The sequence below is a fragment of the Podarcis melisellensis genome, assembly GCF_964234715.1.
Source record: "Podarcis melisellensis genome assembly, chromosome: 6".
Classification (NCBI taxonomy): domain Eukaryota; kingdom Metazoa; phylum Chordata; class Lepidosauria; order Squamata; family Lacertidae; genus Podarcis; species Podarcis melisellensis.
Genome location: NC_138538.1, coordinates 81,282,569 through 81,298,680, shown reverse-complemented (window position 1 = coordinate 81,298,680; position 16,112 = coordinate 81,282,569). Strand labels below are relative to the sequence as shown.

Genomic DNA, 16,112 nt, shown 5'->3' with positions numbered 1-16,112 from the left:
TGCGGGTGGTACTGTGGGTTAAACCACAGAGCCTAGGACTTGCCGATCAGAAGGTCGGTGGTTCGAATCCCCACGATGGGGTGAGCTCCCGTTGCTCGGTCCATACTCCTGCCCACCTAGCATTTCAAAAGCACGTCAAAGTGTAAGTAGATAAATAGGTACCACTCCGGTGGGAAGGTAAATGGCATTTCCGTGCACTGCTCTGGTTCGTGCAGAAGCAGCTTAGTCATGCTTTCCACTTGACCCAGAAGCTGTACACTGGCTCCCCCGGCCAATAAAGTAAGATGAGCACCGCAACCCCAGAGTCGGCCATGACTGGACCTAATGATCAGGGGTCCCTTTACTTTACCTAGTCTTTGGACCTCTTTGCCGAGCGTGCAAAGACTGAAAATGAAGGGGTGAAATCAGCACACATGGAAACCTTGGGGAGTTGGGGCCAATACACACAAATGCTGGCCTCCTACACCTTTCTTGCTATTGCGAGTTATGCTGTATGCCTGAAGATGACTTTTGTTTAATTTATACATCTTGTATAAAGTGACGATAGTGATAATTTAATAATAATTTATTATTTATACCCCGCCCATCTGGCTGGGTTTCCCCAGCCACTCTGGGCGGCTCCCAACAGAATATTAAAAACACGATAAAACATGAAACATTAAAAACGTCCCTAACCAGGGCTGCCTTCAGATGTCTTCTATAAGTCAGATAGCTGTTTATTTCCTTGACATCTGACGGGAGGCGTTCCACAGGGCGGGCACCACTACCGAGAAGGCCCTCTGCCTGGTTCCCTGTTGCATCCTGCTTCCACACATTTATGTGCTTGTTCAGTTTAGTTTCCCCCCGCTTTCTTCACTGTATACACAACTGCAGGAGCTGTATTCAGACCACCTGATTCGTATTTTGATCCCACTGAAGTCAGCGAGAAAAGGTAGCCATTACAGTGGTACCTCTGGTTATGTACTTAATTCATTCTGGAGGTCCATTCTTAACCTGAAACCGTTCTTAACCTGAGGTACCACTTTAGCTAATGGGGCCTCCCATTAGCTGCCAGCGCACAATTTCTGTTCTCATCCTGAGGTAAAGTTCTTAATCTGAGGTACTACTTCCAGATTAGCACAGTCTGTAACCCAAAATGCCTGTAACCCGAGATCTTTGTAACCCAAGGTACCACTTTAGTACCTTAAGTCCCCCATTCAATGGGTATTCGTTGTAATTACCATATTTTTCACTCTATAAGACGCACATTTTCCCCTCCAGAAATTAAGGGGAAATGTGTGTGCGTCTTATGGAGCGAATGAAGGCTCCTTGGCTTCAGCGATAGCAACACGAAGCCTCTGAAGCGCAGTGGGAGCACTCCCGCTGCACTCCGGAGGCTTTACGTTGCTTTCGCTGAAGCCTGGAGAGCGAGAGGAGTCGGTGTGCACCTCTGGGTGCGCACCTTCAGGATAGCTGCCTGAAACCTCCAGAGCACAACAGGAGCTCCCACTGTGCTCCGGAGGCTTCAGGTTCCTTTCACTGAAGGGTAGGTGCCCCTTCAGCTAAGTGGGAGGAGAAATGGAAGGGGCTCCGTTTCTCCTGCTGCTTCGCTGAAGGGGCGCTGCGCAGAGAGGGAAAGATTCCCCCCCCCTTGTTCTCCCCCTCTAAAACAAGGTGCATCCTATGGCCGGGTGCGTCCTATAGAGCGAAAAATACGGCACTTATTCTCAATTCAGCCCTTATCATAACCCTGTCAACATACACAGGGAAACTCCACCCTTTACATAGCAATCACATTTGTATCCATGCTGACCATGGCTGGTGCTTCCTGTAGCAACGGTCAAAAGCGCATGCACTAAACATGTAAAGCAAAGGCATGCATACAAGTACACACATTCAAGGACCAGGGCCCAAGCAGCCATGTGAAAGCAACATAGGTGCCAGCTCTTAGGGGCTCAGCCCCCCAAAGTATGTGGGGACAGGGCTAAACCCCCAATATCGAGGGACTGGGTCCCATCGGGCCTCCCTGCAATGGCGGTGGGCCTCCCCAGGTTTCACGGCCTCCTACCGATGCGTGTGTGACACCACACGTATGTGGCAAGCCCCCCTCCAATGTCTCATGGAACTCAGCACCTCTGGAAAGTGACCAACTCATTTTCCCTGTAATGTTTTAGAGCTGCCCTCATGTCTTCTTTCGATATTACAATATTTACTCTCAGGACGGTACCAGCAAGTCATTCCCAACTTGAGAAAGATTGACGGTTCGTCAGAGTTTGGCTTTCTCAAGCTGTTTGTAGGATTCACGGTTTAGTCTCACCAGACTCTTAAATTGATAAGAATTAGAAACTATTTCAACAGGATGGGTTTTGTGACAGGAATAATGTTTCTCACACAATTCTAAAAGTAAAATAAAACAGCATAGTGGGAAAAGGTCTTATCATGTCAGTTCACAATGGTGCATCTGTATTAAACCATTGCGCCTTCATCCCAGTTAATAAAATATATATTTGCTCTTAATGCCTATATTGAATTTAAGGTTCATGTAAGATGATATTAATATGTGGTGTCTCATTTTCTTTAGATTCCGCCCCCTGTGATACCCACTACACAGATTGCAACTAAGAAAGAAACAAAGTTGAGTTTGAAAAGTTAAAGCCCAATGACCAGAATTCTGTGCTCACTTATAAAAGTAACAAAGGAATATTTCTATTTTAGTAAGAGAAAGATGAATTGACACACTGTAATAGGACCTAATCTTTCTAATACATGTGGTGTCATCCAACTAAGAACAGATCTATTGACCTCACTGGGCTTAAGTTAGTCATGACTAATTTAATTATCCTATTTGGTCTATTCTAAGTATGACTCAGTTGGATACAAACCATAACCATTCACTTATATCCTGACTTTTAAAGCATTCCCTACAAGACCACTGAAGCCAATATCACAATTACATGATGAGAGTGGCTGTGTGTGTGTGTGTGTGTGTGTGTGTATCAGTGAGGACAGAGCAAATACATACAGCCAAGCTCTCATCAATTCATTGCATACCCATCAACTGCCCTGGACAGTGGTCAAAATGGCCACCACAATGTCATACTATTTCAGGGGAGGGGCATAGCTCCCCAAAACACACTTTTGGGTTGCCATGCATGCAAAAAGTGCTTTTGGTGAGGCTGCAACCTCACGCAGGTCACGTGACAACTGTGTTGATATGGAAGATGGCTTCCTGGATTGTGTCCACATTGTGTTGGAAGGTATGCATGGGGTAGCTTGCAATGGCCACTGAAGGAAAATGTGATTAGGTGAATTGGTCTAATACGAAGGGGTGGAATATAGCTCACACTTTGCATATGATACCGGGTTCAATCCGATTTGAAAGAATCAGATAGCAGGGGAATGAGAAATTCCTCTCCTTAAGACCTCATTAAGCTTCTGCTGGTGAGAGAGGACAATGTTGGGCTAGACAAGCAAATGATCTGGCCTGGTCCAAGACAGGTTCCTCCATCCCTAAAGTTCCATTGCTACATCTGTTGTTATTTCACGATTGGTAAATAAATGATCTCTAGGAGCATATACCCTGCTCACCACTTTTTTACGGCAGATAGATTAAATAAGCAGGTAACATAAGCATAGCCATCAACGTTTCCCTTTTTTTAAGGGAAATCCCCTTATTCCGAATAGGATTCCTCACAAGAAAAGGGAAAAGTTGACAGCTATGAACATAAGTAGCTTTTCTTTTATAATGACTTATGTTAGTGTGAATAAAGGGGCAGCAGCAAGAAACTGCAGGCTGCTTCCTATTTTTCAGAAATCATTTAAGATTTATATTTTTCCCATGACGCAGCTACTTAACCTAATGTGAAAATACGGTTCCCTATTCAGTAAGCGTGAAAGTCACATTGTAAAGGCCAGGAACCGAATTCTCAAGCCTTCTGAGAGCCAACACACTCCCCCCCCCCAAAAAAGGTGAAAATTGGAGGCAGACGTTACCATTACATTTGAAAAACTGACATTTTAGAGTAAGAACTACACACTTTCAGAGAAAGGCCTTCCAATGTTTGATCGTTCTGGATATAATTCCTGATTGGAGGCAAACCTATATGATCCCCATTCCTTGGATCATTCCCACTACCCAACAGAGACACACAAAAAAGGAGAAAGACTTGGAGGGAAGAAGAACACACTTCAATTATCAAGGGAGCTGTGTAAAAGTCAGTAGGATGAATGTAAGCACTGAAAAGCGTGGAGCTGAAAGAGGAAGTGGGAAAGAGGAGAACCCTTCAAACTTCCTCCTTAAGCTAAGTAATTTTACAAAGAAGCAAAGTTAGCAGCCCTCTTCACCTCATGGTCTAGGTGTAAATGTATGGGCACTGGGGAAAGACTTCAAGAAATGCCATTGCACCCCTGGGAACCATGGCAGCAATTCATTACTTGTGTCCCTACATACACATTATCAGTATCATCAGATAACCAAACACTAGTCTGGTCTCAAATACTAGAGGCTTTAATAAATAATAATAATAATAATAATAATAATAATAATAATAATAATAAATAAATAAATAAATAAATAAATAAATAAATAAATAAATAAATTTCTATGCCGCACTCCCCCAGCCAAAGCCGGGCTCAGAGCGGTTAACAACAATAAAAGTAACACAGCATTCTAAAATCAATTCATTCTAAAATTAATTCAGAATCAAATTAATGGCAACCATTGGGTTCTATGAGGAATACCAAAGTAGGGGGTCAGACTGTGCCTTGGCTGTTAAAATGTTTTCCGCTGCCCCTCAGCAAAAAGTAGAGTGGCTTGCCACAAGGTAATGACAGAGAGGAACATTAAATATAAAACCAACAATAATAAAAGGGATAAAACAGCAGTTAAACAACAGCGACAACTAACTCAGGGTAGTGAAATGAACACAAAATGCACAGCTAGCTTGCACTAGATGATAAAAAGCCTGGGGAAATAAAATTTTAAAAAATTGTTGGACCAGATGGTCAAGTGATAGAACATCAATATAATGGAGGGCAGACTGCATGCCTTCTTCCTTGTGTATCAGTGCTATGGTATCGATAAAGTTTCTACTAAATCTTTTTATTGTCTTTCAGGTAGAGAGAGGGGTGGATCGGCTACATAGATGTGGTCTGCTGCAATGCTGGCCCTCCATTTGCCATTGAGCTGCCAAACTGATGAACTTAGCCATTTGTGAAATCGAAGAATCCAAAGAGCAGTGGAGATAAAGATACAATTTTTGACTATTTCAGTAGGAAAGGCAGGGAGCTTTCAGGAGTTTGGAATTCAGCGGAAGTACCCTTGGCTGGGCCTAGGTTCACAAATGAAATACATGATGAATATGAGACTGTAAAAAGGGGGAAGCGTTGGTATAAGCAGTGCCGCCACGACAAGGCCCTTCCCCATAGGCACTGGTTATAGAGGAGGTAAAAAAAGATTCAAAAATTACATGGGGTCCAAGTAATACATCACCAGAGGAGACATTTCCCAATGGTCAGATGGTAAAGGGTTTTTGCTACGATTCCTTCCTGTGCAAGCATGAAGTTGGTTTGATAAGACCATGATGCTCTTTCTTGCCGCATCTGCAAGCGCCATTAAACCAAGTGGAGACTTGTTCACCCTAATATATATATTTTAACTGTGGTTTTTAATCCAGCTGCTGCAACCGGACACACTTTAACTGCTCTTCCTGATTTCTGCCCATGTATTTGTAACAAATAATGAAGTCGCAGAAGAAGCAAATGCGTACTAATAAAAAAAAAAAGAAAGAAGAAAAACTTACGGCTGCAGTTCGGTCCACTTCGCAGCGGCTACTTAAAATGAAACAGGCCTCAGCATCATCCATCCTAAAAATCATACGAAAAACATTAGCAAAACATTCTCACACGGCCTATTGATTTCAATGGAGACATCATCAGAAGTGTGGAGAAGTACTTTAACAATCTGTGGGTGCATGTGAAACATAGGGAAATATAAAAAAAATAGCATTAAATCTGCTATTATTAAATAGCATTAAATCTTTAAGGAAATGGCACAGGAGCAAAATTCTTCTCTGGTATTCAGATTTCCAAACAAATTTAAACCAGTAAAAAACTAAACGGGTGGCACAATTCCAGAACAGTTACAGAATCACATTGTTCAATTGTATTTGTCCCTAATTAAATTACTGGATGTTTTATTTCCAGTCTGTTTCCTAATGACCCAGCATGGAATTTGTAAAGCCAATGTATCTTTCTGGATAGGACTTGCCAAGGATTTGTATCAATACACCGTGAAACAGTCAGGTAAGCAAATCAAACTTGAAAGGGACTTTGGCTAAAATAAGATTAGCGGTTCTGCCGCAACATTAGTAGAAGGAACAGAAATGGCATGTTTTCGTAAGTGTAACGGCAAAGCTTGACTTGTGGCAAACACAAGTGGCAAAAGCTAATATCAATGGCTTAGGGCAAATTCAAAGGTTTCTTATTCATTTAAAGCATTTATTTCCTGCCTTTACTTAAAAGGAAAAAAGAAAGCTCACTCTGGCTAACGAAAGCAAGTTAAAAATAAATCAAACCTAAATGACCAAAGGCAGCGAGAAAAGGAAAAGGTTGCAAATGCCTTTACTGGCATTACAAATGAAAACATTTCAAAACACTAGGATAAATTTAGAAGGGACAAGAGTGAGGCTGTTGAGGATGACAAGGTACTCGATTGTTCCGCCTGTCTGTTCCCTAGAGGGATGATTCATTAAGAACCCTTTCGGGTAAGATGGAGGTTAAAAAGGAAGCCACTGGGGCAGTAACATCCTTGTCCCTATCCGCTAGGAGGAACCTCATTTAGCTTTCTCTCAGAGCCATGGGTCGCTGGTCCAATATCTTGCTCAGCATCTGTTTGCAGAATCTGCTGTGCAAAGGGAAGTCCAAAAGAATATGGTCCAGTGAATCTGGTACTCCTTGATTACAGGCACACAGGCGGGCTTGATAAGGAATTTGTAAGTATCCACCTGTGGACACTGCAGAGGGGAAAGCATTTAGTCTTGCCAGCATAAATGCTCTTCGCTGGGATGGAAGTAGTAGGTCTTTTAGGGAATTGGCACCAAATCTGTAAGATGTAGTTATGCCTAGGTCCTCCGGAGAACAGGGTCTCGGAGTGTGAGGAGACAAATGCTGTTTTTCATGCTTGATTGTTTGGAGTATGTAGCTAGGAAAAGGTTTAAAAGGCAGATTTGTCCAGCAACACACAGAGACCAACACTGCAAGTGAAAACACAAACTCTGCAGGATCTTAAATCTATTCATATTCCAAAAGGCATCCTAGGAAGGAAGCTGTTGGCGATTTTGCTCAGGGAGCTGAGCTTAGAATCCAAAGCCCACCCATCCCATCAGTTGTGGAAGCAATCTTATTTTTACACCCCTTCCCGAATCTTCCTGGTCCTCTCCATCAGCACCACACACCCTGTCCTCTATTAGTTTCCCCCCCCCACCCCCATTAAACACTTGAAAACAAGAGAGCCAAAATTTCTTCCAGGAAAGAATGGAACAAATGGCTTTGAAAAGGATTCCCATGCAGCTGCTTTTAACAAAAGATGAACTACACAGCCACTAATTTTCGCAAGCCTGACATGCAACATTTTTCAATAGAGAGACTACCGAATAGTATGCAAATTGGGATAATGAGCAACAGAATAGATTTAGGATAGGTTTTTTTGTGTACTACTAGCAGCCAAAACATACCTAACACTTCATTTACTAGATGGGTTACTGGCTTCTTATCTTTTACTATATCCTCATTATAGAGAGAGACAGAAGTACTGCTGCTTAGCAACTTCCTGGTTTATTTGGGCTACATTTCTTATAATATGGCCTATTAAGCTCCCACAATGCTGCCTCTCACACAAAGCATTAAAAATGCTCTTGTGAAGGGTACATTCGATTACATGTTTTGCAGGGAGAAAAGTACATCCTTGTGGTTGCTTGGCTTTGGGGTTATTATAGGATAAAATTCCTGTGACTATGTTTAAGGGACAGGTCTTTTGGTAAAAGTTCACCGTGTAGCACATGGAATATGACAAAGCGTGTTCTCCATAGCAGAGAGCACGTGTTGCGGTTGGGGATACAAGCCACCCCGTTGTTGCTGGGCAGATTTGGATAAAACCCAGGCAGCGAAGTGGTTAAATTGGGTCGCTGGGGAGTTTTGAATGTTGCCAATTTGGAGGTGGGGTCAGAGACTTTAAATGCTGGGCGTCCTCTTGGCTGTTTGCACCGGATCACCTGCCCACCCTCCCTGTAATGGGGGGGGGGTGTTCGCTTGACCTTGCTATGCCTGTCATGGGGTTGTCTGCCTTAGGGCAAGGGCCTGGTAGGAATTTTGCCATCTGGCTGATTGGCTGGTGCCATTTGGTTTTTGCCTACTGTGTAGCAAATTGTCCCAACTTGTAAGGTTGGTGGTTAGGCATTGATTAAAATTGGTTGGTAGAGGGGTAAGTGCCTACCCCTCTAATGGTGGTGCGGAAAGGGAATTCCGTTAAAGGAATCCAGGGGCTTGCCATTCTTTTCATCCTTGTCCCTGGCATCGGACTTGGGCCGTGCAAGCAACCAGGAGCATGAGGGTGAGAAGTGAGGGACTGAGGCCCAGCTTCATTTCTCCCCAAAAACTGTTTCCCTGACTGGCTTCCGCTGGGATCCAGAAGTCAGTTCTGTCCCTGGGGCAAGGACAGATAGTCATAACCAATGCCTAAGCAACCACTCACATGTGTGTATTTGAATAAAGTTGTGGCCAAAATTATGCCAAAAACCTTAAACAAAAATTGATGTGTGAATTTTTTTTTGGGGGGGGGGTGGCATGGAAGCCCCAACACGCAAAAACGGTGAATCTTGGACTGCATTTGAACACTGATTTTTTAAAGCACCATTTCTCTCCAAAAATATATAGAAACTATTTCTTTCTACTTTTTTCTTTCAAATTGATTTGGGGTAATTAATACCCCCCCCCAAAAAAAAAAAATAGTTTCTAGGCATGCATCCATAGTATATTCCCAGAGAAATGGAAGTGTATCCTGTAATTACTAACTATTTTTTTTAAAAAAGGAGGCAATTTCAGGTTCATAGAGCTCGCCTACTCCTCTTAATAATGTGATCTTGTACATGTCTGCTCAAGAGTAAGCATCACTGTTTTCAATGGTATTCCCAGGTATATAGCAGGAATGGGAACCTGTGGCTTTTTGGACTCCAACTCCCATGAGCCCCAGCAAACATGGCCAGCCATCAAAGATTATGGAAGTTGTGGTTTAACAATTTCTGGAGCATCACAGATTCTTTCTCCCTGCAAGAAATGCTTGCTGAAAAGTAAATCCTAGTGCATTCAACTGATTTTACTCCCATGCAAATGCCCACAGAATTTTATGCTATGAGGCAGCATACAAGTGCCATTGATAATGCCATGGCTGCAATCCTATACCCACTTGCCTGGGAGCAAGTCAAATTTAACTCAGTGTACATCTTCCTTGGATGGGATTGCATTATACAGATCAACCCATAACCAGTTGTTAGCAGTGTTTGAAACTCCCATTATTCTAGGCACATTTTGCGACAGGACCATATAACACCAGTCCTGAGAGATCTGCATTGGCTCCCAGTACGTTTCTGAGCACAATTCAAAGTGTTGGTGCTGACCTTTAAAGCCCTAAACAGCCTCGGCCCAGTATACCTGAAGGAACATCTCCACCCTCAACATTCAGCCCAGACATGGAGACTGAGTACTGAGGGCCTTTTGGCAGTTCCCTCATTGTGAGAAATGAGGTTACAGGGAACCAGGCAGAGGGCCTTCTTGGTAGTGGCACCTGCCCTCCCAGCAGATGTCAAGGCAATAAGCAACTATCTTACTTTTAAAAGACATCTGAAGGCAGCCCTGTTTAGGGAAGTTTTTAATGTTTGATGGATGCTATATTATGTTTTTAATATTCAGTTGGAAGCTGCCCAGAGTGGCTGGGGAAACCCAGCCAGATGGGCGGAGTATACTACATCATCATCATCAACATTATTATTATTATTATTATTATTATTATTAGCAGTTTCTGAGCTCTGGGTGCACTACTGCACTTAAGATTTCAGATTAAAACTGCTGAGTGGAAGGAAAGGAGGACCTTTTTCTGCCTCCCCACTTCCAGCTACTCTCTGAGGCTGGAGAAGAGACCCTCTTAAGCATATTAGGATGGTGGGCAGGGGGAGAACTAGACCATGTGAAAAATGAACCTATTATTTTAGCTGCAGTTCATTAATTTTCAGCTTTGTATTCTTGTTATAAATAGAGTGCACCTAGACATTCCATTGTTGCCCCCATAACCTAGGTTTAAGGTGCCATTTAGATCCTAGCTTTCATATCTCAGTTTCTAACACTGCTTGTTAGATTCTGGATAAGTCTCTTTTTAAGGGGAAAAAACAGCAACTCACCAGCATTGCATTGTAGCCCTAGATATAGCAGAGAAAAACTGAATGTGGTAACAGAACTGGTGGTGATTACATTTCTAGTGCCAAACAAGTGGTCACACCATTCTGAGATAATAATTCCTCACAAGGCCCCAGATTTAGAATTATTTACATAAGCAAAGCACAGGTCCAAAGCTGAGGCAGGTGAAAAGCAGAAATGAATTGATGGATAGATTCTTTCCCCTTCTATGACTTGACTGACATCTTAAGACAGCTGATGTGAGGTCTGGATCAGTGAAGTCGATTACATTAGATACTCATTGAGCCTAGTTTTCTATCTGCCTGCCTGATGGGGACGGCTCTCATATACTTTCACAAAGCAGGAAACGCCCTACCTCAAGAATTAAAACAAAGGAAAAATCCTTACATTAAAAGTACAGCATGATTAATTGCTGCTTCTATGGCTGCTTCCAAAGCTGCTCCAAGTCCTTTTTTAAAAATAAGGACTAAAGCAATTTCATTGCATATTGTAAGGGGGAATTTTGAAAACAGAACATTTAATCACATTGGCAGGTCTCCAGTAATGATTGTGTCCACTGACAGAGGGACACAATGAGGGTAACCTTTGAAGTTTCAAGGCAGAACCCCAAAATTGCCTGTGTTCCCATTTCACTAATTCCCTTCACCATTGGATATCACCCATTGAACTGAGAAATGTTATTTTCTCTGATAGAAAGGAAACGAGGTTCGGAAATAAGCTAAAACCCATAATATATGTAATGGGAATTGGGGTTGCTCGTGCGTAAGTTGCCTCTACTTTTGGCAAAGTTGCCTGGTTAAACCTTTCCCTGGCTGCACAGCCCTTACTCCGCGGCTGTGTCAGTCACTGGCAGAATCCATCAGTGGGCGTTTCCTGAACTTCTTCCAGCATAAAAGTTCTTTGACGCCAAGTCTCCGCCTAGCCTCCCTGCACGGAAGTCTTCTGCGCAGGGTGGGCGTGGCCAGCAGAGGACCTGTGCTCTCCCCGCTAGTTTCTGTGGAAGAGTCCTGGAGACATCTCTCCGAAGCCCTCCCCTGCTCCCCTTTCTTCCTGGTGTCACGCTGATTTCCTTCCTCAGTGGATGAGTTCCCTCTCTCCCTGCTGGGCCCTTCTCCGGCATCGCTGAAGAGCCTTACCTCCACTCCTGGCTCCGATGGCAGTTCCCTGACAATATACTTTCCCACCTACAGTGGTACCTTGGTTCTCAAACTTAATCCGTTCCAGAAGTCCGTTCAAAAAAAAAAAAGCTTTCCAAAACCAAGGCACACTTTCCCATAGAAAGTAGTGCAAAATGGATTAATCCATTCCAGGCTTTTAAAAACAACCCCTGAAACAGCAATTTAACATGAATTTTGCTATCTAACGAGACCATTGATGCATAAAATGAAAGCAATAAACAATGTACTGCAGTCACACAATCAATCAATCAATCAATCAGTAGGTGAACTGGGTTGCACACAGTCACAAAAACAAAACAAAAAAAGAGCCGCAAAGACAAAAATGCAAAATAAATAGCAAAAACAGACAGACCTCAGTGTAACACTCAAAATGGAAGTGTGGCAGTCAAACCGGAAGTGTAACACTCAAACCGGAGTACGTTCGGGTTCCGAAAAAAGTTCGCAAACCTGATCACTTACTTCTGAATTTGCAGTGTTTGGATTCCAAGTTGTTTGAGTACCAAAGCATTTGAGAACCAAGATACCACTGTACTTGTTATTGTCATTCTGTTCTCAAGGAAAACTAACCCCATCCACCTTCAATGTATTAGCAGCACTGTGGGGTGTCAGTCTTCTTTGACCCCCCATCACCAAAGATGATCTCACACTCAAAGTATTTTAGTGTGAATGTGATAAATATGTCTATTATACAGGCACTATGTGTTAGGGAGTCATGATGGCTGGCAGCTCGCTATTCAGTGGAAAACTCAGGTTTGCCTGTGCATAGTACATAAAGGTATCCCTAAGGGTGTACTTTTCCCTAAGGCAATTCCACTAATTCAGATGAAACCAAATTAAGAAATTATATATAAAACACATTCACACATTCTCTGCTTTGGCCCAAAGACCCCGCGGAAACAGTTTTGAAAGCAAAACACAGCAGGAATAAAGTAAGAAGACAGTCCAGAGAAATTTTGGACCAGTAAAATTCAAAACTGATTTGCTAATCCTTAGAATTTCAAACATTGTTTCTTGGCACTGTTAGGAGAAATGACTAGCCCAAACAATATAAGATTTCAAGCAACTCCTGCTTTCCATTTTGCCTCTAGCAGTTATTAATGAAGATAAAAATAATGTAACAAACAGCAAAAGAAAGGGGGGAAAGAAATAAAAAATAGCACTGATATTTTTGACCTACTTAGCTCTTAGCAGATCCTGATCCTTCAGTGCGGAACCTTGAAGATAGATAACTCTTTGGGACCACATTGGAATCTGGAGCACTCTTCGAACCTGAGCATCCATCTCAGTGGGGCATAATATGACCACATAGTAGTCCTGCAAAAACACATATGAGAAGGAACAGAGGAAGAGCAAAAGAGAATGCTATATGGATATATCTTTTGCCAGTAGAACACTGTTTTGTTTTTTAAAACTTTTAGTAGCTAAAAATCTGGTGGTGTGATAGGAACATTTATGGCAGGTAATTTTTATTCACTTTCAGGTTCTCTAAAAAAAAGGAAACAAAAGGAAATGGTCCCATGCTATTTAGTTCCACGGTGATTTCGCTGATGCCAAAGCTGCCCAGCAAGATAGTGAAGTAGAAAGTTATGCACCACGCTGTGATGAATACAAATCACTTCCCAAAGCAAAGTGTTTGGTTTTTTTTAAGCATTGCATGCCATGGAAAACAATCTGTGGTTCTGCAGAAGGAAACATGAATTTTACATGTTCCCAAAGACATCTCACCATTCCAAAATAAAAATAGAAATACGTATGGGCACTGAACAAGCTCCAGAAAGCCCAACAAAAGGAAAAATTGGGTGCTCTATCGGTTTTGAACATCTGGAATAACACAGTTTTTTGTTGATGCTACTTGACTTTTGATTTACCTAAAGCTGCTCAAGACTATAATTGACTGTATTGATATGGGGCTATCTGTTTAGCCCATTTTAGGGTTGGCTAAGCTCTAAAATCTTCCTGGATGTTTTAACTGTGTATTGACAAATGTTTTTTTTTTTCTGACTGACGGTCAAATAAAAGCTTGATGATGATGACCTAAAGCTGCTGGTCTAGTGAAGCTGGCCAAGATGAACATTTCAAGCCATGCCTGAACTAAACGTTTTAGAAGATAGTCTGCAGGAGATTTCTGCCTCAACTGATATTCTGATCTGCTTGGATTACCTGTAGCCTAGGATGAGCATAGAATTCGTTTAGGAAATCCATAAGGAGGTCAATCTTAAGAGAACTGACACACAACACCACGTGTTTTTCTGTCTGAGCTCTGTGTCGACTATAATTTCCACCTGATTTTTGTCTTTCCATCCACAAATAAGCGAGCTGTTCAAACTGCAAAATAAAAAATGGAAAGGTAAGAGTGATTTGTGTATATTTCAGGGCAAATGTCAAATATGTAGATCCCATGGAGCCAACAGAGCAGACACAGAGAGACCTTGTGGTCCAGTTGCCTAGAAACTTTTATTTGTGGTGTTTTAATCTGGTGATTTATGGCTCATTCACATATGCGAATCACACATTGATTCAGCACTCAGTGAATGATAGTCATGCATGGAAGAACTGTCAGCAAGAGTTACAATATATATGTTATACGAAAGCAAAAAGCAAATCCAAATTCACAGGTTTAGAAGCTCCCTTCACAGTAAAGCTTCTTAGTTATGCAAAGGTAGGACTTCAGGAAGAGGATTGGGCTATAGCCTAATCTACTTGCATTTGGAAAGCTAGAATTTTTGATACGGTTTTCCAACTGCATTCTGAAGAAGTACAATCCTTGAACTGAAAGGTATGTGAAGAGTGGCTCTGATAGGAGAGGCAAGATTGTGGGGTGAAATGTCCTGAGCCACAGAGCACAGTGTGCATGCTTGCCAAAGGCTAAATCATAAAGAACTGCAAATGATGCCAGGAGTTTATTATACTGTTATGGGTTTCTAATACAGTCGTTCCTTGGAAGTCAAATGGAATCCGTTCCGGAAGTCCGTTCGACTTTCAAAATGTTCGGAAACCAAAGTGCAGCTTCTGATTGGCTGCAGGAAGCTCCTGCAGCCAATCAGAAGTCACAGAAGCCCCATCGGACGTTTGGGTTCCGAAGAACATTCACAAACTGGAACACTCACTTCCGGGTTTGCAGCGTTCGGGAGCCAAAACGTCCAAGTATCAAGACGTTTGGGATCCAAGGTGGAACTGTACTAAACAAATCCTCATCATTAAGCAAATATCATTGACAAGAACCACCATCAAAATGCCCAGGGTTTATAACTTGCAATGACTTCGTGTGCTTGTGCCTTGTGTGCAGAAACACACAGTGAACTCCTTATTGGATCAAAGGTATCATGCCACTTTAAACAGTCATGGCTTCCCTCAAAGAATTTTATTGCCTTTATTACTGTAAGCTGATTTGAGAAGCTTTTGCAGAAGAATAGCCAACAAATATCCTAAATAAATAAAAGTAATTAATTGGTTGACTGTGGTTGACAGGTTCCAATTCCCCCTGTCTCGTATGGAGTGGGGAATATTATACCTGCATTTTATGTTAAAGATGAAATAAACATTGAAAATTAAATTCCTAGTGAAGTTTTTTTTTTAAAAAAAATAATTGTTTACAATCTGTATCAAATTTCTGAACTCAGTGCATTATTCTGTTTGGATGCAATGAGTTTATGTTTTAATCACATTCCACATTTTTACTGCACTGTCGAATGACTCGCGATGCCTTCGGCTAAGCAATAAAGATCTGGATGGAAATTAAAACCGGCCAAAGATGCACTTGCAAAATAAATAAATAAAAGGGAAGTGAGTGTGTGAGAGGGGTGGGGTTTCAGGTTAGGAGTGAAGAGAAGCAAGGAATCAGCAACACACACACATACACATTCTGCTTCTGAAACAGGGGTTTTTGGTTCCTCATCCAGTCTCTCTTAAACTAAACAAGAAATACAGAATACAGGTTAAATACATTTTAATTCATTAAATACCTCTCAGTAAAAAACAACTAATTTCTTTCAAAAGTAAGGTATAGGATCTAGGGATTTAAACTAGCCAAGGTACACTCAGAGTGGACCAAGTGAAATCCATGGGCATGATACTAGTTTAATTCTCTTGATTTCAAGGGGACTGAACGGAATATGATTTAGTTGCATACATCCATACATGCTTCAATGGAACAAAGACGAAAGCTCACTCATCCCAAGCAGATGTGAAAAATGTATTCAATGCTTGTTTCAATGTCAACAGAAACCTTCTCCAGTAAAGAGGAAACACCAGAAACTGATGCTTTGTTCGTACTGTATTTTTCGCTCTATAAGACGCACCAGACCACAAGACGCACCTAGTTTTTGGAGGAGGAAAACAAGGAAAAAAATATTCTGAATCTCAGAAGCCAAAACAGCAAGAGGGATCGCTGCGCAGTGAAAGCAGCGATCCCTCTTGCTGTTCTGGCTTCTGGGATAGCTGCGCACCCTGCATTCGCTCCATAAGACGCACACACACTTTCCCTTACTTTTT

At 42.0% G+C, this 16,112-nt stretch overlaps 1 protein-coding gene across 5 annotated transcripts in view; it reads right to left on the bottom strand.

Moving 5' to 3' along the window:
* The window catches only part of KCNT2 (potassium sodium-activated channel subfamily T member 2), a 222,334-nt gene that overhangs the window by 74,724 nt on the left and 131,498 nt on the right, over nucleotides 1-16,112 (bottom strand). For all 5 annotated transcript variants that reach the window (XM_081914811.1, XM_081914813.1, XM_081914814.1 and 2 more), the window contains 3 exons: nucleotides 13,782-13,946; nucleotides 12,799-12,935; nucleotides 5,781-5,844 (listed from right to left, as the gene is read on the bottom strand). In XM_081914811.1, coding sequence (XP_081770937.1) covers nucleotides 5,781-5,844; nucleotides 12,799-12,935; nucleotides 13,782-13,946 — 366 coding nt within the window. The remainder of the gene's footprint in view (nucleotides 1-5,780; nucleotides 5,845-12,798; nucleotides 12,936-13,781; nucleotides 13,947-16,112) is intronic.